Source organism: Coffea arabica, chromosome 10c (assembly GCF_036785885.1).
Source record: "Coffea arabica cultivar ET-39 chromosome 10c, Coffea Arabica ET-39 HiFi, whole genome shotgun sequence".
Lineage (NCBI taxonomy): Eukaryota > Viridiplantae > Streptophyta > Magnoliopsida > Gentianales > Rubiaceae > Coffea > Coffea arabica.
The window spans coordinates 12,312,437-12,337,630 of record NC_092329.1 but is presented as its reverse complement, the minus strand read 5'-3'; the positions used below and the strand labels follow the sequence as shown (position 1 = coordinate 12,337,630).

At 36.2% G+C, this 25,194-nt stretch overlaps 3 protein-coding genes across 7 annotated transcripts; 2 read left to right on the top strand and 1 right to left on the bottom strand.

The window, feature by feature from the left end:
- The first annotated feature begins 1,736 nt into the window (after positions 1–1,736).
- On the top strand, positions 1,737–4,399 carry LOC113713752 (multiple C2 domain and transmembrane region protein 6-like). Of its 2 annotated transcripts, XM_072069636.1 has the most exons (2): positions 1,737–2,525; positions 2,613–4,399. In XM_072069636.1, the coding sequence occupies exons 1-2, from the start codon at positions 1,945–1,947 to the stop codon at positions 4,315–4,317; spliced, it is 2,286 nt and encodes a 761-aa protein (XP_071925737.1). In that variant the 5' UTR covers positions 1,737–1,944; the 3' UTR covers positions 4,318–4,399. The 2 variants fall into 2 exon arrangements, with proteins under 2 accessions (XP_071925737.1, XP_027093338.1); XM_027237537.2 differs by having other exon boundaries at positions 1,737–4,399.
- A 2,620-nt stretch (positions 4,400–7,019) lies between these two features.
- Positions 7,020–8,630, bottom strand: LOC113713910 (anaphase-promoting complex subunit 11). The gene is made up of 3 exons (XM_072068603.1): positions 8,611–8,630; positions 8,283–8,401; positions 7,020–7,429 (listed from the first exon to the last, which is right to left on the bottom strand). Exons 1-3 carry the CDS (start codon positions 8,628–8,630, stop codon positions 7,314–7,316), a joined length of 255 nt encoding a protein of 84 aa, XP_071924704.1. The 3' UTR covers positions 7,020–7,313.
- A 1,841-nt stretch (positions 8,631–10,471) lies between these two features.
- LOC113713744 (glycosyltransferase family protein 64 C3-like) lies at positions 10,472–13,608 on the top strand. 4 transcript variants are annotated; one of them, XM_027237530.2, is made up of 4 exons: positions 10,472–10,659; positions 11,388–11,507; positions 11,674–11,992; positions 12,293–13,608. In XM_027237530.2, the coding sequence occupies exons 3-4, from the start codon at positions 11,739–11,741 to the stop codon at positions 12,786–12,788; spliced, it is 750 nt and encodes a 249-aa protein (XP_027093331.1). In that variant the 5' UTR covers positions 10,472–10,659; positions 11,388–11,507; positions 11,674–11,738; the 3' UTR covers positions 12,789–13,608. The 4 variants fall into 4 exon arrangements, with proteins under 4 accessions (XP_027093331.1, XP_071925904.1, XP_071925903.1 ...); XM_072069803.1 differs by having other exon boundaries at positions 11,395–11,507; positions 11,674–13,608; XM_072069802.1 differs by having other exon boundaries at positions 11,674–13,608.
- Positions 13,609–25,194: the final 11,586 nt, after the last annotated feature.

Below are 25,194 nucleotides of genomic sequence, written 5' to 3'. Positions count from 1 at the left end.
ATACTAAATTTAAATTTAAAATTTGAATTTTAAAGTACAACATTGAAAATAAATTTACTAATATCACTATGAAGTCACTATTTTTAAGAGGTTGAAATTTCAAAATGTGATAAACTACTTGTGATGGATGGTGTATTTTATTTGCGAGTGGAGTACCCACACTACCAACCGTACATGAAACGGAAACCGCACAAGCTCCCAGCCCATTTTACTTTACAAGTTCTTAATTCATCTTTCAAAACACAAAACAACTCTTTCAGAACATCCTAGCTTAGCAGTGTCTTAAAAATCGGATTGGACCAGTCGGTTCGACTGATTGAATCTTGAACTAGCCATGCCGTTGATCCGATTCAATTGAATTGAATTGCCTAAAAATCAATTGAATTGATTAATAATCGGTTGAACCGGTAAAAATGAAAAAGTTCTATCAATTTTTATTAAATTTTTGTTTTATAAAATAAATATTTTAGTTTTATTCAAAATTTTAATGCTAAAATAAATAAAAAATTATTAAATCTTTAAACCGGAGTTGAACCAATTGAATTGATCAACCTCGAATTGGAAAGTTTTTCGATTCAGTCTCTACTTCGAGTTTAGAAACATTGTAGCTCAGTTCAGTTCATGACCATATATTTAAATCTTTAGACCATTAGCGACAACGATGATCACTTTCCTGGAACACGACACAAAGGCTTATTTTGTTACCGGTTCGTTGTACATGGCAACCTACGTCTCCACCTTGTGAATTTTGTAATGCAAATTGCTTAATCAGGTTTTGACTTGGAATTTGAAAAATTTTTCTTTCCGCTACAATGTGGGCAAAGATATAAAATTATGTAAACCATCTCGGGAAAATGATGGAAATAGTCCCTCACATATCTTGTATATAGCTTTTTGGTCCCTCATTTTAAAATGTTGTAAATTCATCCTTCACATAGACAAAATGTATCATGTTAGTCCTTATATCCATTTTAGGTCACTTTTCCCAATAAATGCCCATGCCACCATGAAATAATAGTTTTAGGAGTACAAAAGATATTAGGCGCCATTCTCCCTCAAATACACACGCCTAGTAAAACTAATAATTACAAAAATTTCAAATTTTTTTTAAAAAAAAATCTAGAGGACTTGTAAAATGAGATAATTCTAAATTCCGATAAAGAAATTTAACCAAAAAAGGAAATAATACTTTTAAAAGGGTAAAAAAAAAGTGAGCAAATACAAGTTTTAGTAAAAAGAAAAAGGCAAGAACTACAGAAAAAATATGACAAATATATTTAAAAAATATGACAAATGACACATAGAGAACTCAAAAAAGGAGGAGGAGGAGAAGATATAGCCAATGTGATTAAAAAAATAAAAAGAAATTAAGAAACAAATGAAATATTCCTTAGGTCATGATTCGAAGTTCAGAGTTCAAATGCATTATAATAGATTGAGATTCTAAAATTTTTTAATATTTTGGACAAAAATGGATGCAATACCCTTTGACCCGTGAAATTACTGTTTCATGCAAGCATCTGACATTTTTTTGGTCAAAAGGACCTAGAAATGGGTGTAAGGACCAAAATGGTGCACTTTCTTTCTGCACGCAAAGAAGAATGTTGTTTCATTTTAAAAACGAGAGATAAAAAAAGGTACACGTACAATGTGTGAGGACTATTTATGCAATTTTTCCAACTATATTTCATACTTCTTACTATTTTTTTTTTTTGGGTTGACCTAGAGGTTTAAGCCTTTCCCTGGCAGCCTAACTCGCAGCTGGGCTGAGCTGAATTGGTTTCATACTGCTGATCAATCTATGAACCAGAAAAACAGCTTCACTTGTAAAGCCCCTGGCAGTTTCTCTAATTAGAAAAGGGATAGAAGCAGACATAATTTAGGCCATTAAACAATTCGTCCTCTTCATCCTGTACAAAAGCCGGTCCAGAAGTAAACTTCACAATGCTGCAGTACTATCTAAGGAATATGCAGGTTCCTGTGCAAAGACCTGATTATTTGTTGGTCGAGACTGTGCCACCAGTGGCAGAGGGTGGTACTTATGATGTGGTGGAGACAATGCAGTTTTTGTATGTCAATGTTGTGAAGGCAAAGGATCTTCCGGGGACGGAGATATCAGGAAGTCTTGATCCATATGTGGAAGTGGAGGTTGGGAGTGATAAAGGGATCGTTACAAAGAACGTAAAGAAGAACCAAAATCCCGTATGGGAAAGCGTTATTGCTTTCTCCAAGGAAAGACTGCAGTCCAATTTGATTGAAGTAACTGTCAGAGACAAATATACTGACCTAGAGGGAAATTTTGTAGGAAGGGTATCATTCGACGTAACGAAAGTTCCTCTTAGATGTCAGCCAGAAAGTCCAATAGCTCCTCAGTGGTATAAATTGGAGGATGAAGACAGTCAAAGGATCAAAACGGGGGAGATTATGCTTGCGGTTTGGATGGGAACGCAAGCGGATGAGGCCTTTACTGAGGCATGGCACTCCGATGCTCAGAGCTTTAGCAGATGGAGTCAAGTTGATACACGGTCAAAAGTTTATTTTTCGCCAAATTTATATTACCTGCGTATTCATGTTATCGAGGCTAAAGATCTTATATCCTCTGAAATAGGTAGGCAACCGGCTGCATATGTGAAGGTAGATGTTGAGAGTGAAAGCGGTAAAACAGAGCCATCAAAAGAGAGAACCAATAGTCCAGTATGGAATTCTGAAATGATGTTTGTAGTGTCTGACCTTTCTGATGGATGCATATTTATAGCGGTTGAGGACAAGGTTGGACCAGGCAAGGAAGAGGTAATTGGAAGGCTAGTGATACCTGTTAGAGAAGTTCCACGTAGAGGGGAAAACAATAAGCTTCCTGATGCTCGATGGTTCAACCTCCAAAATCGTTCGGTGACTGAAGGAGAAGGAAAGACGAAGAAGGAAAAGGTAAAGTTTTGCAGCAGAATATGCCTTTCCATCTGTATAGATGCTGGTTACCATGTTGCGGATGAGCCGGTTGAATTTAGCAGCGATTTTCAGCCTTCTGCAGAACATTTGAGAAGGTCTAGCATCGGCTTTCTGGAATTGGGGATTTTGAGTGCTCAAAATCTGCTACCAGTGAAGATGAATAATGATGGTATAAGTACACGAACTGATGCTTATTGTGTGGCCAAGTATGGTAACAAGTGGGTAAAGACAAGGACAATTCTTGATACTCCGACACCTCATTGGAATGAAAAGTATACTTGGGAAGTATACGACCCTTGTACTGTGATTACAATTGGTGTTTTTGACAATTGCCAGATCAGTGGATGCAAAGAGAATGTGAAAGATCAAGGGATTGGTAGGGTGAGAATTCGGCTTTCAACCTTGGTAATGGGTAAGATTTATGCATATCGTTATCCTTTACTCGTTGTTGGACCCCGTGGTTTCAGGAAGCAAGGGGAACTACATTTGGCAATTCGATTCACTTGCACAGCTTGGAGGAACATGGTGACACAATACTGTCGGCCTCTGTTGCCCAAGATGCATTTTCTTGAACCCATAACTGCAAGGCAACTTGACAGGATGCAGTATCAAGCAGTAAAGATTGTGGCTGAGGTGCTAGATGGAGAAGAGCCGCCTCTCTGCAAGGAGATAGTGCAATATATGTTGGAGTATTGGAGCGACCGATATATGTCGGACAATTGGATCCTGCCCATGTCTCTTAGGAAAATCAAAGCTAACTTTCATCGCATATCATCACTTCTTTCTGGGATATCAGCTATTTCTCAATGCTTCCATGATATCTGTCACTGGAAAAATCCATTGACAACCATCCTTGTGCATGTATTGTTCTTCATGCAGGTCCGCTATCCACTATCAATCATGCCCAACATTTTCCTCTGCTTTGCTGTCATTGGCTTAAGAAACTATCGATTCAGGCCTAGACATCCACTTCACCTGGATGCTCAGCTTTCTTTGGCTGAAGCTGTTGATGAAGATGAATTGGATGAGGAGGTCGATACTTTCCCAACTTCTCAGCGAGGTGATGGAGCGAGGATGAGATACGACCGCCTGCGGAGTGTTGCAGGTTTGATTTTTCAAACTACAGTGGAAGATGTGGCAATGCAAGGGGAAAAGGCTCTTTCCATAGTAAGTTGGAGGGATCCAAGGGCCACAGTCATATTTATCATATTTGCCTTTTTCTGTTCTCTGGTCTTTTATGTTGCTCCTATGCTAGTAGTTCAGCTCACTGGGCTGTACTTGCTTCGACATCCTTTGTTTCGGAGCAAAGTTCCATCTCCAGCAGTCAATTTCTTCAGTAGATTACCTACCAAATCGGAAATGCTGCTATGAGATGGCAACTTTTTTGCCTGCCAACATATCTGAGTAGAAAAAACCAGAAAGGGAAGCAACTGTTTTCCTACTTTCATATCGATGTCTTCCTTTTTCTTTTTCCCTTCTTCCTTGACCTGTTCCCCGATGGAAAAGGATATTCAATCGGAGTGAGGTGTCATAAGCAGGATAAAGACAATTTTTTTTAAAACACATATATTTGGTGAATCTTAAGCAACTTTCTTCACGGGTCCTCTCTTCAATTTCCTTTTTGCTGCATTTACTAGGGTATGAATTTGAAAACTATAAATTAACAGCTAACTGGATTGACAAAAGTGTACAGAGAAACAATGGAATGAGATGTGTACAGCTTGGTATCTTGAAATTGAATCATTCTGATAAAGGGGAGAGCTTATATGAGTCAAAGAATATGACCATTGTCTTGATTGAGGCCATGAAATTCACAGCATCTACATGTTGTGGCTCCAGATGAACTAGAGTGGTAAGTTGAAGACCCAAAGGGTCCTGCATTCAGAATCAAAGTAAAACGAAAACTGGCAAGAAGTAGCCCTGCAAAACATTGACATCACTTTCAAGCTAAAGTACTATAACTCCAAGGGCCTCACTCTCTCTCTCTCTTGAAATTCTGTTGTACCACTTCAACTACAATGCACCTTTCTTTCATTCAAGGGAAAAAAACGTTACTTCTTTCTTTAATAGTTCGCTCATCATTAATCCTTGTCCCCATCAACCACCCCCTCTGCACCCTGACTTGCCCTTTTTTTAATGGCATTTGCGAGGCAGTCTGCATCCCCTCTTCCTACCTGTCTTATAATCAACACCCAGTCGCCCCCTCCAAAGAGGTGAGAAATTTTTAGGTGATACTGGTCATCTGAGTCTAATCATGCTACAGGGTGTCATTGGAGTCAATGATGATTTGAGGTGAATTAATGATCAAAATCAAACCACCATTAAACTGTGCAGTTTCCAACCACGGGAATAAGATGTAATGGTTAGATGAGTGATTTTTGTCACTGACCCTTCTATATTCAGGCATGTGTAATTAACTGTCCTGGGAAAAGAAAGATGAGTGACAGGTAAAGGCACAGCTGTTTGATATGGCTGAGCTATCAATCCTCTATAACAATTCGCCAGAAAGCATGATCCCAAAAGGAAAAAAAAAAAATCACAGAGGATCCCTATGCCACGATACTTGAAATTCCCAATGGAAACCAAACTTGAAATCAGCAGTTGTAATGGATATTTGCAACCATTTCAGTCCACCTATCATGAAAACCAAGTTCTCAGTGTATCAAACGGTGAATTCCAGATCAAAATGATCACCTAATCTCCCAAATATCCCCAATCCCATTACTCAAGCACATTTTACCCCAGAGCTATCAAATATTAACACAGTACCATACCATCAACCCTGCATTAACCACTTTGTTCTAAATAAAAAACAATCCGAAGAAAATCATTTCAAACAAAACTAACCGTATACCTTCAATGCGGAATAAGAATCTGTGGTTCTATGTATTCAAGTCTCCATCAAGGTTCATATATATTGACACCAGTAGCTTTCATGATTCATACAGATACTTAAGCCAATTGAGACAAATAAAAAGTTACCCTTCAAGTCAACTAATTTCCATTTTTCAGTCCAAAATCTGCCATGAAAAGCCCTTGAACCATAATCATTTCCATAAATAAGGCTATTACTTGGATGCACGTCATTTTTCCAAGCAAATATGTTTAAATTAGGATAGTTACCCAAAACAAATTGACATGGAAATCTAACTGCTACCTGAAAAATTGGGAATGCTGCACTGGGCCATGAAACTGCCTAAGGTAAACAAGCATAGCTAGTGATTTGGTACAAAATTTAGTCATCACAATCAGAAAAGACTCTGTCACAATGCGTTGCGTACCTCATTTTAAACAAGAATCAAATATTTATTACTTAAACCTCCAAACGTCGAAGGCATTTAACAGCTTTCAGTGCAAACCAAGTGGAACAAAGTGATGTCTATAAACATGTTGAACATTGGAAATCATAAAATTAGAAACTTCATTCCAACTATCTATGAGAAGCCACAAATTGGAAAAGAAACACTTCTACCAAGGACATATAACATCAGTAACATTTTTTAAAGAGATTGTGTCTTATAATTGCATTTTTATCATTAATTTCCTTTCATTCCTTTATTTTTTTTATGTTTGTCTTCTCTTTATTAGTAATGCAGATTCCTACTTCTATCTATTTGAAAGAGAAGTGAAAAGAAATAAAAGGTCTTGACTTCGTAGTTTTTTTTTTTAATAAATAATTTTTAAGAACATGATTGAAGAGCTAGAATAAATGCACCAAAGGTAACATGCAGCCCCATTGCCTTTCGCCAATCCATTAAGATTATTTGCTGCATCCATGTACAAGAACTGACAGCTAAAAAAGATCATTCCTGTGCATAGATTTCAAATCCTTTTGACCAGCTACATAAACAACTATTCCTCATCAAAAGACACTTAGCACCAATTTCCTACAAATTGATGAAAAGAAAATGCATAAAGCAATAACTTAAGGACCAAACATTCATGCACTTTCTAGCCACCTAACACAACCCAGGTAAGAACAATGTAGAAATCAGGACCTTAGAATTGTTTGGAAATGCATCAGAGCTGAACCTCAAAAGTATATCCCTCGTTCTTTCAACATCAACAACCAGTGAATGAACCACAGCAGTCACTCTTGGATAAGTGGCTTATATATTTTTGTTAGAGTTTGCAAGCAAAATACAAAATTCCAACAACCCTCAAACAAGAAAGTAATTGGGTTGCTAAGTAGTGTGTACATGAAACCACATGTTCAAGTTTAAGATCTCACCACAAGTACAATAAATAACCATCATGTCTTTTTTGTTTCTTTGGGGGAGAACGGTGCCTTAATTTGTTGCTCAGTAAGATGTACCAGGAAAGTGAGATAGAAGAACAAACACAGCGGGAAGAGAACCAGACTAAACTCATCCTTTAAACTGCCACTCCCTTCGGCACATTGGACAATGGGCTTGAGGAGTCTGTGAGTTGACCCACTTTAAAATGCAATGAAGATGAAATGCATGGTTGCAAGCACCCCAGACTGCAAAAGGAATGTAGCGGTTAGCAAAGCATAACTATCTGTGGTGGCATATTAAAGCAGATACAGGAAAGCCCAAGTCATAGAATCACATATGGAGGTTAAAGAGAAAGAGACAACAGTATTTGTTTATAAGATAGAAACTACAACTCATATCTCATTTATATATCATAACAGCTATTCTGGGAAGAAAACCAATAGGAAAAAATGGCAGAAAACCGTGTTACTTGAATTAGCAGAGTGCTAAATATGAGAAGAATTTACTTAGCCACATTAAAACGACAAAAATTAGAGCAAAAGGAAAGTTCTATCAAGCAAATAGTTGCAGAAACCTGTTATTATACGACACAGAAAGGTATCTTCTTGTAACAAAAAATAAAAGACCAACACCCTGAAAGGTCTAGGATCCACATGTGTAAAATAAGGATCTGCAGAAGCAGTTGATTATTCAGAATCGTTAAAACAGATGTATGTCCAGCTAACGACAAACTTGTTCATCCCAAATTCAAAGCCACAAACTGTCGTTGCAGACTATTCCTAGGTTCTATAAAAAATCTTCGTTTTACTACTTTCTTCCATTTAAGGCAACAGGATTTCAAACTTAAAGGTTATCATGCAAGGACGAGAATCAAAAAACACATGACAAAACATTGGACAATAAAAAGCATTGTATCCGTTTCAAAGTGCAAGATTAATACGAGTTGCACAGATAAGAAGCAATGTTTTCTTAAGAAAAGGAACTGCTAGAAAAACCCATTAAGCAGACAGAGCATTCACCTACAATGAAACAGTAGATAAATGGAAAAGCAACATTATAATGGGAAAAGGTTAGTCAAAGTATCTGTCCAAGACTCACTCAGAGGGCAATCATCCCCGGGAAGTTTACAATCGGGACAACAACCATCAAACGCCATCCGACAAATCCCACACGTCTCATCCTGCGCATCCCATGTCCATGATGCTACAGCATGCCATCTATAGTACACGTTGTTAAAAGCTTATAAATTCCCTACACAGTTTGAATTACAAAAAACTAATAAAAATGTACGAGCGAAAAAAGACCATACTCTGTTCATCGATCCCAGCAGTATATTCGCAAGCAAAGAGGTCAAGGGAAATCTAATGTTCAAACAACACTCCGAGAAAAATTCAACAAAAACATATACTTAAAATCAGCATCTAACCTAAGAAGCGAACAATACATTATGTCCAAAAGATAGGATTCTCCAAAGACCAAGTTGATAACAAGTAATTGAAACACGAAATTGAGGAAATTTAACATCTAGTGATACAAGCAAATCAAGCTAAGTACACTATCAAAATTTACCCATGAATGCAATGCAGATAATTAAACGAGGAATCAGACAGAATTGGAGTGGATTCATAAGCTCTATCCAAAAAACGCAGGTAATAAACCAAGAATTAGACAAAATTAGAGTAGATTCCAAAGCATGTGATTAATTATCAATAATCTCAGTTGAGGCTACCAATCAAATCATTCAAGAAGGAATAAGTAGATGAAATGGAAACATTTTGCAAATCAAATAACACAATTAAATCAAAAAAGGATACGCAGAATCTTGACCTTCATTCTTTTTCTTTGTTTTGCAAAAATCAAAGACGAGAAGAAAAGTTGGGAGATTGGGAGGGCGAAAAGAGGAGGGAAAGTGGATGAAAATGCAAAACCTCCTCCTTCAAAATTCGAGGTTTAAGCTTTTTCTTTTCTTTTTTTTTTCTTTTTCTCTATTTGTGAAATTTGTGCTTTGGTGTGACGGCGTCGTTTAATTTTACAAGCAAAGCAAGAATGGATTCAAGGAAAAATGGTTGAAAACGTCCCTCAAAATTTGCAAAATAACTTTTTCTGTCCCTCATTTTTAAAAGTGTAATTTTACGTTTCTTTTAAATTCACATAAGTTAAATTTGATACCTACCTCGATTTTCGATTAATTTTTTGTCAGAATCCATCATGTGCCTTGCACGTGATAATTTTAAAAGGGCAAAATTATCAAATTAAATTTTATATAATATGATCTATAGTCCCTTATATTTTACAAAATAAATTTTTTCGTCCATCACATTTAACAAAATAAGTTTTTCGTCCTTGCATTTCACAAATTGAATTTTTTTGTTCCTTACATTTAACAAAATGAATTTTTTCATCCCTAATTGATCATATGTATAAATAGTTTTTTTAACCAATGTATATATCTATTTAATTTCACGTTAACGATACAAATATCATGTAATATATCTCTATTTGATTTTGTCTGGCATTTATATCGAATTAATTTTGGACAGAAAAAATAAACAAAGAAAAAGTATGACAAAAGAAGTAAGTGATTGGCATATTCAAATTTTAAAATAATCACAAGGCAAATAATTCAACTATTGGTCTTAAAAGTGATGAATAGAAACTTTAGATTTAAACTGCAATTTGTTAATATGATTACAAATTTAGAGTTAGGAGTTAGAACCCATTAATTAGATGGCTTTATTATACAACTCAATAAATGCATTATTATCAAAAGAGAAAATGCCGCAAATATTGAATAGATTCATATGATGAAATCAAATAGTTATATAAATGAGTAATTGTTGATTTTAAATCCCTTATATATATTGTTAAATAGCATATGTATAATTACAATTAGCTTGTTTAGATGAAATCAAATAACGATATATTACATGATATTTGTACTGTTCAAGTGAAATCAAACACATATATATATGAGTTTAAAAAAATATTAGTACATATTGTCAATGAGAGATAAAAAAAATTTTAATTTGTGAAATATAAGGGATGAAACAATTTATTTTGTGAAATGTGTGAAACTATGAATCGGAATATGTAAAATTTGATTCGACAATTTTACTCCTAAAAAATGATCACATGCTAGGCACGTGGTAAATTCTAACGAAAAACTAGTCAAAAACCTAGATAGGGACTAAAGTTGAACAATGTGAATTTGTAAGGAACGTAAAATTATACTTTTAAAAGTGAGGGATGAAAAAGTTATTTTATAAAATGTGAGGAGAACGATTTTCCCACTCAATAAAAAAAACGACGTCGCACGACGTTTTCTTTCTCTCTAACTCTCTTCTTCAGATTTGCAGATGAGGATTCGCAACACAGATTCGTAGACGCAAAATTTTGATTTTCCATTTCTTGAAATTTTTGCTTGAAGAAATTAAGCTGTAATCATTTTCCCCGGAGCTGTTTTATGCTATTGAAGGTAATTGCATTTAATGAATTTTTCTTAGTAGCTTTAGTTTCATATTAGTGGCTAGCTTCTTATGGCCTCCAAGTTGCTATCATTTGATATAAATTTCCCTTATTTTTCTGGATTTTTTTAAAATTTAGATGGTTACTTTTCTGCTATTTGGTTGTCCTGTTTTCTGTTAGTTGTTGTGAATATTGCAGGTATGACCAACTAAATATCTGATCACAAGTCAGTCAAGTCTTTGCTCTATTTGAATCTTTGAGGGAAAAAAGGTCAAGAAATGAGCTAGGCAATGTTAGATTTTTGAGCCATTGCTGCTTATCATCCCTGTAGTAATCTAAGATAATGGTGTGTAAGAGGCTAATCTTTAAGGGTCTAGTACCACTTTTATGGAGATGATTAGAAGTTTAGATGTTTTAGAGTTTCCTTTCATCCCCTGGGAATCATTCTGCAATAAAGGTATCTTATGTAAGGAGAGTCATTGGTGTGTTTAACAAGCATTGAGTGTTGCTTATGTTATTGATGATTGTAGAACTAAGTCCTGAGATATAGAAAAGGGGCACTAAAAGAATGAACTCTTCAATTCTTTTGAAGTTTGTTTGCTGAACTTGATGGTTTCTCTGTGCTTACAAGGACTACGTCCATCGAGCTTTTCTACAAATCGCTTTTTTCTTAATTTGGATTCTGTTTCTTTTTGCCAATTTTCCCACTTTCCCTGTTGTTACTCTCCTTACTTCAAGAATGAAGCTTGTCAAGGATGCCATTGTAGCAGAGACTGGCAATAGACAGTTATTTCCTCCTTCAAGAGAATGATCGCATATCTGGATTTTGCTCTGTAACGCTGACTATTGACCATAAAAGTGAGTCTTGCTACAGTAGTTTTGGCAACTAAAGATTTTGTTAAGTCATATATCCTGGCTTTTCTATCTTTTACTTCATGATCTTATGATGTTTATGAGTTGACCCTTCTGGTTTTGCTCAGAAAGAGAAAAATAAACAGCCTTTTCTTGTCATGTCTTCCTGCAGATTTGGGTCTTCCTGCAGATTTGGGTTGCCCATCATTATGGAGCCAACAGCGGTTCTGATCTCAAATGTTATTAGCTTTGTACTCCAATAGTACATACTTTCAGATGAAAAAATTCAAAGCCATGTTCATCCTAACCTTAGTCCTTATGTCCTCATTTGACTTCCTTATTTTGGTCTTCTCACTCCGACTTAATCCAAACAGCTCTGATTTATGTGAGAATAAAGTGGACCCTCGGACTCTCCGGCCAGACCAAATGACGGTGGTGATAAGTGGCTACTCAGAGCACAGAATCCCACTCCTCCAATCCATTGCTGCCAGGTATTCAGCAGCTGCATCAGTCTCATCCATCCTAATATTGTGGTGCAATCCTGCTACTCCAACCCAAACCATCTCCCAACTCTCCAAGAACCTATCCCATTACTCTACCGTAAATGCCCCCATTTCTGTCATCCATGAAACCACTGCAAGCTTAAATTCACGATTCTATCCAAGGGAATCAATTGACACCCATGCTGTCCTCATCTGTGACGATGATGTGGAACTTGATTCCAGTTCCATTGACTTTGCATTCAACATTTGGAAATCAAATCCTAATCATTTGATTGGTTTCTTTGCTAGATCACATGCATATGATTTAAATACCAAGTCTTGGATCTACACTATCAGCAGCGACAAGTATTCCATTATACTCACCAAGGCCATGATCATGAAATGGGAATACTTATGGGAATACAGTTGTGGAGGTGGAAAAGTGAATGAAGAGCTGCGGAAAATCGTGGATGCTGAAAGGAATTGTGAGGATATTCTAATGAATTTTGTTGTGGCAGACAAGATAAATGCAGGGCCCATATTAGCAGGAGCTGAGAGAGTGAGGGACTGGGGGGATGCAAGGAATGAAGGCAGGGTGGGGAAGGAGGAGAGGGAGGCTGGGTTGAGCAGCAGGAGAGGGGAGCATAGGAAAAGGAGAGGGGACTGCATCAGAGAGTTCCATAGGGTTCTAGGCAGAATGCCTCTGAGATATAGTTACGGGAAGGTAGTAAAATCAGTCGGTGAGCAAGGGCTTTGTGAGAAGAGTGGCAAGCTGGTGTTTTGTGACCAGCAGGTTTTCAAGTAAATTTGTTTTTTTTTTTTTTGGTGTTTTTCTCTCATATGCAACTGCCATGTGGGTTTCTGTTCTAGTTCGATAGTGCATTAATGTAATTTTGCCTGTAGGTACTTTTCTTACTAATACAGTTGAAAAAGACACACCATACAGAAAAGGGAACATCCTTTTTTATTTTTCTGGAAAACTAGTATCCAGACTTGCATGTTGTTACAAATGGACATTATACCTGAACAAACTAAAATGAAAAGCCGATGTTGATGAAGCTATGCCTTACAGTTACTTGAACAACAACTGTTTCACACAAAACTATGCCAAAGCTGATCATGATTTGGTTTCCTAGTTTCATGTGGATGGCATTTATTTTCTTTCAATGTGAAGTCTAAAGAAGGAAATTGGTGTCTACTTCGGAGTTTCTGTTGATTTGTCTTGCCACTGTAGTTGTTTGACACTACAGCTGCATGGTTAAGTACCCAAGTCAGCCTGAATGTGTAAGTACGGAAAGGCCTCTGGTGGTAATAGGATCTATGACTCAAGGAAGTTCTGATTTTAAGATCCCGGAAGAAGTAGTTGAAATGGAGCAATCTGGCTGGTGGCAGAAGTTAGCGAGTGAAGCACAATTACTCTGTAACTTGAATCACAGGGTTGGAATGCAGTCTCGAGGTGATAAAGTTGGGGCTGGCTGAGTAAGAGGATTAGGACATCGATATTGTATTTACCTGGCCTACCTCTACTGGAAAATAGAAAATGTTTGATGTAAGCAAACAAATTGTCAACTTTATTTCGGTTTATATTGGATGGGCAAAGAGTGCTGGAGGAGTAGTGTTGTTTATGTCTAGCTTTCCACATAGCTGTAATGTTCAAAATTGCTTTGGAAAATTGCATCTACTAGTTTCTGGTACAATTAAGGTTAACTATTTGTTAAGAGAAATGATATTGGCACTTTTCAAAAAACTTCAACCACTCCTTAAACTGTCAAAGAAAAATGAAGTGTTTGAGGATTTTTGAGAAGTGCTAAATATCATTTCTCCCGTTATATATCTCAGAAGCATTTTGGCTTCTGTCTTAACACTTGTTGAGAGAACATTTGCTGGTAGGTGGTCAGTTTTGCAAGAATTAATAGATAATCTTGGATAAGAAAATGGGAATTACATCTGAGAGAAGTAGTGACAAATGCTCACACTACCCCAATTCAGATTATGGTGCTGTTGAAAAGACTCAGGCCCCATGTGCTTGTGACACAAATTCTTGGTATAAACAGACGAAGAGATTGAAATCAGTATGATCTAAAGTTAACTGAGCAAAGTAACCTTATACACTTTCTTTATCTCATTAAAAGTGTTATACTTTTCTTTTCGTATCTGTTTCAAAATTAGTGTCTCTTACTAATTTAGTCAAAAAAATATGTCACCGGAGTTTCAAATTTAACCCTTGTACCTTCTTTGTTAAAATGAAGATTTTATGTCATTTAGGTGGATCCCATGATTTGCTTGTACATATTTATCTAGCTAAGGTAAGGAGCGTGCATCATTTTACAATGAGCAATGAATTGTGTGAACACTAATTCAATTTTTCTACAAGACTCCTATTACAATTCAAATTTTTACCACTACAAACTAGGGATAATATTGGAAAAAGAGCAAAAGTCCAACCTTTTAGATTACGATTAAAAAAAAAGTGCTATTCCTCGAAAGTGTCTAAAATTTTTGGGACTATTGTATTGGGATACTGAGCAATGAGTAGAGTGTCTCTTACCGGATCTGGAATTCTGAAAGAAAGCCAGGATAAACCCCGAACTTGCATGCCTAAGTGGAGTCCTCTTGAAAAAGGTCTCTTCTTGGGTGGTATGGTTGTGAGCTTGTTGACAATGCGGCTCCCCGTCTGGGAACATTTGGGCTTGTTTGAGACCACTTTTGTCACACAAAAGCGTGGATCCACACAATCTGCAGACCCCCGGCTTTGCTGACACTATTTTGGCAAACCTAATGGGGCTTCTCATTGAGTTCTGGGATCAAATTTCCCAGTATGCACCTGGGATATAATTTTCAAACATACTCTATATCATTTTTTTGTTTCATAGTCATTTGAGAGGCAGCAGGATAATATTGGAGTTGCTTCATTTTTGTTTGACTACACTGGTTTCAAAACTTTTTGACTTGTTCAGGCTGCACAAGACAAAGCATAATGTCATATCGATAGTAATAGATTCTCAAGAACTTGATTCATTGTGAGATTCCCTTGTCTAATCATGGTTGGACTTAGCAGAAATGTGACCGTCTATGGTAGAAACTACAGAAAAAATTGTCAGCCTGAAATTTGGATCCATATTACGAGGAAGAAAAAATGATTAGACAGAGTTTTATCCCAAAGATATTCAAGAAAAAATATGTGGATGTTAATTATAATTAAAGGAAGAAAAATAAACAACAACATTAGTTGGTCTAGTACAATGCTTGAAGAATCATTGACATTTCACGTTGCCATCGGTTTCATATCTGTTAAGGGGGCTGGCAGGTCAAATGACACATGTTGCTTTCGCTTTTGTTTACTCCTGCAGCTGTCTTTAATGGAACTATTTGCCAAAGTGCCTTCTGCGTTTTATGACCAATGTTTTAAAACTTGGATCGTTAATTGAATTGATGAGGTGTTCGAATCAAGGTTTAATCGGTCAGATCGATTCAATCCTGGTTCAATGAATTTTTTAAAAAATAATTTTCATAAATATATATGTACAAAAGAGAAGACAGAGAGAGTTGAAAACTAGAAAAAAAGAGTCATGAGAGGATGAGATTTTATAGGAAAAACGGATGAAAGAAAGATGGAGATTTGTTTTATATAAATGTGTTATCAAAAGAGATTAATTGGATGTGAGTGCAATGATTACCATGTTGGATTTTAATAGCAAAGGCCCCAAGTTCAATCCTTGGTAGTTCCATTTTGCAAAACTTTAAAAAATATTGAGAAAAAAATTGAAAAATCGAAAATCACCGGTTCGACCAAGTTTATCGATTTTGAGGAGTTTAATTGGCTATTTGACACTTTCAACTTTGGTATAGAACCAGACCGGTGTCATGATCGGTTGAACAGCTAGCCCGATTAGATTTTCGAAACATTGTTTAAGACTGTAAAATGGGAAGATATGTGAAGAACATCTATCTGTCTACCTAAAATCTCTTTGAAAGTATGATAGATCTTGGTAAGTAGAGTGTAAGTATTTTCTAGAAAAACATAAACTATATGGTCTTAAAATACTCTAAAATTATACTCCCTCCGTCCTATTTGATAGTTTTGTTTTCCTTTTCATCAGTTCCAAATTATAGTCCAACTTCTAATTGAAAAATGTAATTAACTTTTAATTTCTCTAAAATACTCTTATTTAATATATTTTATTATCAGCAAAAATAGTTTATCTTATTTAATATAGTCAATTTTTCCACCCATAATTGCTTTGATATATATCTTGAATGTTGCAATATACTATCATTGTTATTGTCGTAATTAATGCAAAGGTATAGTGTTTAGTGATACTTCTAATATTAATGTAAAGGCATTTTAGAAAAATAATAAACTAGATTTACTTTTCTAACAAAATTAACTAATTTTTCATAAACTGTGTGAGAAAAAAAGCAAGACTATCAAAGTAAAACGAAAGAAGTATATGTAGCATTTTTAGTTTTCTTACCAAACAGATATTGTGTTAATGGTAGGTGGACTAGGGGAATGAAAGGTTGTCATGCATGGTGTAACATTTTTAATTTTTTTGACGGGGTGTAACTCTAAATGATCTACTTGTAAAATTTCATAATAGAGACACAATTATTATGCATGAAACCTACATGAACAATAAAAGAATATCAAACCATGTACAACAGTTCATTAAGAATTACAAAATGTTCAAAAAGTGAATGGTGTCCCTGTCCCACGCCCATAGTAGTAGCTCTTTGTATTGCTAAGCATAAAAAAGAATGGGATAATTTCACATACCTCCCCTACAATTTTTGACAATTGCAGAAAGCTCCCCTCAAGTTCTAAAAATTACACCTATCTCTCCTATTTTCATTGTTTAAGTAACATTCTAGACCACAAAGGCTAGAATTTTCTAAAAAATTGTATAATGCCTTTGGGTTATAATTCACAATAAAATTAAAAAGTAAAAAAAAAATAGTTTACTATCTCTGTTTCATTCATTCTTACTTGCTATCACCATTGCCTACCCATCAACATCCAAATCACCACCAAGTAAATACTTAACTTTGTTCTAATATCCCCTTTTTATCTAAAAATTTTCAGCGCAGAGCATTATATCAACTACAAACACTACATCAAATACCCAAAAGTTTATCTACAATCTTATATCAATATCAAGTTTTGCTTAATACACAGCAATAGTCATCAATATTTCTAAATTTCAATCCATGGTTGCCACCTTTTGAATACAACATAGTTTAAAACAATCACTATTAATATCAATATCCAGTATACTCTATCCGCACAGAGTTCAAAATCAATGAAATTCTCTCTATAGGAATAACATCACTAATAATTGCAAATAAAAAATAGAAACAAAATGTAGTTATAAATATATCAAAAACACTTTTTTTCATAACAACCACAATAGTATAATATTTATTTAGTTCCTATTAAATTAAGTTACAATTATTAATGTAATATTCATAAAAAATGTAATGATCTAATATACTATATGAATATTATGAAGGAAAGAAGTGTAATAGTTGAAGAAAAGATACCATGTGTAGTTTGATGTAAAATCATAGCAAGAACTGATGAACATTGGATAGCAGTGGAGTTGTCATTAGTAGCCATAGTTTGTAAAGTGACCCATATATAAATGCATTTGTTAACATGTATTAATTAAAATGTAAATGAAAAAATTACTTCTATTGTTAACATAAATTATGTTATGTGCAAAGATTAGAAAAACTGAAGAGAAGTATTTTTAGATTGGAAATTTTTTTAATTAATGAATGATAATATGTGTATTTAATAGTAAGATTTGAGGAAATTTAACCTTAATTTGGTAATGTTTATGATAGTAGTTGGTAATGTTTTATGTTTGAGAAATTATTTAGTGGGTGAAATTGATGTACAACGTGAAGCATGTATGGAAAAGTTAAGAGTTATGAGTCACTATATTTTTTATGGTATGTAATTAAACATTTAGAATAGTGAAAAAGATTTTTGATTATGTTATATATTGATCCGAACAAATAGGCAATTTTGGTAGTAGAAGCGACAATATATTTATGTTAACCAATGCTATTAGATAAGATTGTAGTGATTCGAAGAAAGGTTATCTTTTATAGCATCAAGATAAGATTGTAGTGATTTGAAGAAATATTGTAGTTTATAACCTCACAATTGCAGCTTAGTGTTGAGTTTGGAATGAATCATATTATATTGTATTAATCCAATCATTTTATGTTATATTCATCCTTACATATAAGAAATTTTGGTAGTAGGAACGGATAGTAATTCCACAATAGAGTTTTATCTTTTATAACTTCATCACTATAGCTTTAGTGCTATCTGATTAAAATTAAATCAACTAAAAAGTAAGAACTAATGCAAGATAAAGAGTAAGAACTAATATGAAACTAAGAAGTAAGAACATATGAGTTATGACGTAGTAACTTATTAGGTTGGTCAATGACCCAAATAATAAAAAACAAACATAACAAGCATGAAAGATAAAATAGCATAGAAATGGTATGGTATTTGAACAGCAGTAATAATTCACCTATGGAAATTAAGAGTCAATATTGTTATTGATATCTCAATTTTGAATAACTTAGATTAAATAACAAACCCCTTTCCCCAGAAGCCAAATTTTGCGAAGAATACACCATTGCAACTAAACAAATCTTGAGTGTGAAACAAAGGGTCCAGATATCTTATTTTTTTGCCTTTCAGTCTTTCACACCCCCTCACCCATACTAGTCATCCGGTACAATAGCACATTCCTATGTAATGAATGGCTTTCGATACTATTCATTATGGTTGACCGTTGCACATGCAATAATGGTTTTTGGTACTATTTGTTAACATGTAACACATTAACAAAGCAAGTGGATAGCTTTCAGCGGCATTCATTAAAGTGCTTATTGGTACTCTTTCCACATTCTTATAAACAATGGAAACAGCAATAATATTGTAATATTGGGAATATTATTAATACTTGAAATTACAATGAAAATGGCAATATTTAATAGTATCGAAACTTCTAATTTGATGGGTGCGACATTTGAATCGGTGTAGTCTAGATTTTATCCATCATAGTTGATGTGAGATTTCTCTTTTGTCAATGCAAAGTTGTTAAAACTTTTCCAATTCTTGTGTGGGATCGTTGTGGCATACATTTCGTTTTGTAAGCAAATGTTTTCTCCTTTGCAATCTTGCAAGTTTGAAATTTAGGCGTTGTTGAAATGCTTGTAAACGGCCATGTTCCACTGTAAAATTAATTTGAGGGCTAATAACAATACTAGCATGGAAAGAGTTCTTGCGAGTTTGCAATCTTATTATGGCATTGGAAGAGTAGAAATGACAATATATGGCATTGGTGAGTTTGTAAATTTTTTATTGGAAGAGTTTTAATTGTAGTAGGAAGGTGTGTGAGGAGTGGAAATTAATTTGAGGGCTAATAAGTATGCCAACATCAAGTGGAAATAGATCTTGCGAGTTTGGAATCTTATTATAGCATTGGAAGAGTTTTAATTGAAGTGAAATTCTTGATTAGAAGAATTTTAATTGTAGTGGGAAGGTGTGTGAGGAGTGTTAGTTGGAGTTAACTTCTTGTTTGAGGGAAACCTGATGGTGTAACATGCCCATGATGTATTTTATGAAATAAATTAAATATAAAATGCTAGGAAAATAGAATTGAGAGAAGAAAGGTGTGTGGAGGCTTAGTGTTAAAAATACCTTCCGAAATTTGTATAGATTTAGATTTACAATTGGATTGTACATGCACTTTCTGCAATTCACTGAGAGAAATAATACTGTTTTGTACTCAACTTTACCTCTAACCACTGGCATGGCCACTCCTGGCTTTGCAGAATTTTAAAAATTAGACAAATAGGTAAGGCCAGTTAACCCTTCAACTTCTGATATGAGGCAAAAAAACCTAAATTGTAGCTCCAGGTGAGCAAAGCAATCATTAGTGGTATCTGATACTTATGAACTTTATCATCTTCCTTGGTAATAGGCATCACATTTAGTGCAACTTCGATAACTTCTGAGATAGAAATTATAACACTAATGTTGCTAGCAATCCTTTCCACGTTAGCATTTTGATCTTTTGAATTCCATGTTGAGAGATAGCCTTCTGGTAGAAAAACCTATGGACTATCATACAAGAATTTAAAATAGTCAATTTGATCTTCCCATGCCTTGGTTGCCTCAAAAGAGAGAGTGTGCGAATCAAAGAGAACACCCAAGGCTTGAATCCATGTGTAATCTTTGGTTCGACTGACCAATAGGACTAAGGCCAATAAATCTAGCATTGATTTGAAGGTTAGTATCAGAAACTAAGCTGAAATGTTTATTGCTCTTGCCATGGAGTAGAAAACAATGTCATCTCCGCTAATGAAGCGAGGATCAAAGCATGCAGTTCCAAAGCCATCGCAATCTTGTATGCAATCATTGTTTAATCTCCACCAATGAATCGAGGAACAAAGCACACAGACATGTGCTAATTCGATTAACCAATGAGGCAGATTATTATTAGATTTGGTCCAGAAATATCTGGTAATTAATGGTTTTCCTATGTGGGTTTTTAAGTGGTCCATTGATTTTCATGTTGACAGAGAGTCTTCACTTGTGCCTGTTTGGTTTGCTTTACGAAAGTTGCCAGTTCATTTGTTCCATAAAGTGTGTCTTCTCCTTATAGTTGCATGCTTGGGTTGGCCGTTGTGTGTGGACGCTACAACAGCACTAGGTTTGCGGCCAATTGTTGCATGAATGTGCATTGAGGTGGATCTATTGAATGAGCTCCTAGTAGGGTTAGGATCACTGTTAGTGATAGGGTTCGTTTCTGGCAAGCGTTAGTCCCAGAAAACCTGCCTAAATATTGTTGCCACTGTCTTCATTAGGGTCACTTGGAGGAGGAATGTCGGATTAAGAATCCCGAGTTATATTTGGAGAACCCTGATACTTTAAGAGCCGAAAAGAAGAAGGATACATTGATGTATAGGCCGAAAGTTTCTACTACATACCCTGGCATTCGAACAAACGCAAGCTCGGCTGAGATGGGTAGGGTTTTGGATTTGGTGGAGGCATTGCCCGCCCTAACTGAGACGATTAGAAGAAGATTAGAATTGATCAAATTGAAATGAATTCAATCTCGACTCAATCTGGGGTGGCCGATCTTGTAGTTTTCCCTAAACAAACTGAAAAACTAGTTGCTGGGATAGCTGGGACAGCTTCGGCGAAGCAAAATTTGATGACCAATACCCAGACGTACGCTTCAACTATTGATTCAAATTCGGTTGTGGTTAGTTGATAGGAAGGTATGAATGGGGTTGCGGTTGGCATGAAGGGAGTTGCATCAATTTTGGATTTCCCATATTTTAATTCTTTTACTCATGTTGCTATGCACGAAGCTAGTGGAGGGAGTGGTAAGGAGGCAGCTCAGTTTTCTTCGAGCATGGGGTAGATGGCTGACGAGGTCATTCAAGTGGCTGCCGGGAAACTAATTGAACAATTGGCTAAGAAAGTTGTTCATGAAAAAAGGATGGAGACTGACTTAGGTGACATAGTGGAGAAGGAGGATGTCGTCACTCCAGAAGAAATTAGCAGGAGATAGATTTTTCTAGTTGAGGAGATGAAACTCTCGCCTAGAAATGTTTATAATGCTAGGCAATCGATGGAAATACTTCGTAACAGGCTGGATGGCCTACATCCTTGTGACGAATGGCAAACGGTATCTAGACGTAGCAAAAAGAGAGATTCTTCCCTTTCTCAAGCTTCAATTTTGCTGTCTAAATGATTAATTCTCCATTTTGGAATGTTACGGGAGTGGGCAACAAACCTACTCTAGCGAGATTACGTAAGTTGTAACGTCTACACTCATTGTCGTTGATTGCTTTGTTCGAACCGTTACTTGCAGTATCCCAACTGAATCATGTTCGGGTAAAGCTGAACTTTCCTCAAGCTGTAGCGAATGTTGAGAGACGAATTTGGGTATTCTTCGATCAGCCCTTTTCGTTTGTAATTGTCTCTCAGTCTACTCAATTTATTGCATTGAAAATGTCTAATTCTTTGATCAAGGAGGAGTTTTTGGCCGTTTTCTTTCATATATCGTGTGATGAGGATGTTAGCAAGAACTTGTGGGAGAATTTAGCTTCTTTATGCTCCGCAGGTTTACTTGCACTTATAGTAGGAGATTTCAATGTGATCCTGGCAGCCTCTGAGAAAAAGGGTGGAAGACCATTTGTAGTTTGAAGGTTGAGGATTTTTCAAATTTTATCAAGACCTCGGAGTTATGTGATGTGGGTTTTTTGGGGTCTAAATACACTTGGTGTAATAATAGATTTGGGAGGGCCAGAGTGTGGAAAAGGCTGGATTGGCTTCTGGTAAATTCTAATTGGGGACATTTGAACATGGCTACGTCTGTTTTGCACTTGAATAGGACAATGTCTAATCATTCTTCCCTTTTGATTTCTTCAAAAAATTCAGTTGTTCAACCTTCCCGAAGTTTTCACTTTTTGAATGTTTGGTGCTCTCATCACCAGTTCCTAGATGTTATTAAACAAGCTTGGATGCTGCCTGTATAAGGTCGACATATTCGAACATTGTTACTTAAACTGAAAATTGTTGAATCTATTTTGATTAACTGGAACAGAGAGGTCTTTGGTAATATCACTGATAGGGTCAAAGAAGCTGAGGAAATAGTTAGTCTACAAGAATTGGCTCTAGAAGCGGATCAATCGGAAAATAGTCAAGTTTTTTTGCATCAACCTCAGGTGCATTTGAAGTTTGAATTAAGTAAGGAGGCAAAAGGCCAAGTTCAAGTGGTTACAAGAGGGTGATAGAAATTCTAAATTTTTTCATAACACGGTGAGGCAATGGAGGGCAAAATTGTTTATTTATCGAATTAAAAAGCAAGATGGAAGTTGGGAGGAAGATTTTAACCAAATAAAATTATGGCAGAGCAGTTTTTTCCTGGAATTTTTGCGGGACCAGTACAAGAGGCTTCCGTTGAACCTAGATTATTACAGTGGATTCTCAAGCCGCTAACAGAATAGGAAAATGACTTGTTGCAAGGGGTTCTGAATGGGGATGAGGTAAAGGGAACTGTTTTTACCATAGATGAGGAGTGTGCGTCCGGACTAGATGGCTTCACGAGAAAGTTTTTTACGGCTTCTTGGGGGATTGTGGGAGAAGATGTGGTCTCGACGGTCCAAGATTTCATTGTTGGGACGAGTTTGCCTTTGGGGCACACGTCCACCTTGCTTGCCTTAATTCCCAAAGTTGTGAATCCAACTTTTGTCTCAGATTTCCGGCCTATTAGCTTGTGTAACTTTGTAAGCAAGATTATCTCCAAAATATTGGTTGGAAGAGGTGCTGGTTAAGATCATTTCCCTCTAACAAAGTGCCTTTCTTAAGGGAAGATTGATCTCTGACAACGTATTGCTGGCCCAAGAGATAATTTCTGCTATTAATAAGAAGGTTAGGGGTGCTAATGTGGCGCTAAAATTGGATATACCTAAGGCATATGACAGGGTTACGTGGGTAATTTTAGTTAGGTGTTACAATCATTTGGCTTTGGAGAAATTTTCATTGATATGGTGTGGCAATTAGTTTCCAATTGCCGTTTTTCTATTCTTATTAATGGTCAACCATGTGGTTTTTTCAAATCCACTTGTGGGTTGAGACAAGGGGACACCCTGTCAGTAGCTTTATTTGTCATTGCGGTAGAAGTTCTCTCACGTGGTTTAAATGCCCTACTAGATCAGCCTCAGTTTACCCTATTTTCTATGGCTAGGAAGGCTAGGTCGGTTTCTCATATAGCGTATGTTGATGATATCATTATTTTCTGTTGGGGTGATCCATGATCTCTTCAATGTGTGATGCAAGTTCTTCAGGATTACCAGGATTGTTCAGGCCAATTGATTAATAAAGATAAAAGTCATTTTCTAACTTCTTCTAAGTGTTCTTCCTCCAGGCGAGCGGTGGTGGCTAAGTTAACAGGTTTTCTTATAAGGCATTCCCAGTTAAATATTCAGGATGCCTTTTATTCCTAGGGAGGAAAGTGCGCTCTTTATTCTCGGGGCTAGTTGATTCAATAGCTGGTAGGATAAGTTGCTGGTCCTCTAAGTGGTTATCCTTTGGAGGTCGTTTGGTGTTAATTAAATCATTCATGTTATCAATGCTAGCATATCTTCTCTCAGTTCTTGATCCTCCAAAGGGGGTGATTAATCATATCCATCGACTGCTTGGGAATTTTCTGTGGGGGTCCATGGAGGGTGAACAAAGGCATCATTGGTTTTCATGGTCAAAGTTGTATCAGAAATTCAAGGAAGGGGGTTTGGCTTTGCGGCAATGTTTTGAAAATCGGACCGGACCGGACCGGCCGGTTCGACCGGTTGAACCGCGAACCGGCCATGGCATCGGTCCGGTTCAATGCCATAGTTGACTTTGTCAGAAAACCGGTCAAGAACCGGTTGAACCGTAAAAACCGCTATTGAACCGGTTTTCAACCTTCCTTTTTTTTTTTTTTTTTTTTTTTTTGCAAAATGCAACTATCAAGATTTGAGCTATTGAACCGGTTTTCAACCTTAAGAAATACTCATGGTAACCATTCGAGCTGACGAAATTAGTAACATTATTCGCGAACGGATTGAACAATATAATAGAGAAGTAAAGATTGTAAATACTGGGACCGTGCTTCAAGTAGGCGATGGCATTGCTCGTATTCATGGTCTTGATGAAGTAATGGCGGGCGAATTAGTTGAATTTGAAGAGGGGACAATAGGCATTGCTCTGAATTTGGAATCAAATAATGTTGGTGTTGTGTTAATGGGTGACGGTTTGATGATACAAGAAGGAAGTTCTGTAAAAGCAACAGGAAGAATTGCTCAGATACCAGTGAGTGAGGCCTATTTGGGGCGCGTTATAAACGCCCTGGCTAAGCCTATTGATGGTAGGGGTGAAATTTCAGCTTCTGAATCTCGATTAATTGAATCTCCTGCCCCCGATATTATTTCGCGGCGTTCTGTATATGAGCCTCTTCAAACCGGGCTTATTGCTATTGATTCGATGATTCCTATAGGGCGGGGCCAGCGAGAATTAATTATTGGGGACAGACAGACCGGTAAAACAGCAGTAGCCACAGTTCCTTCTTTTTTTTTTTTGCAAAATGCAACTATCAAGATTCGAACTCAAGACCTTTGTAATAGAAGAC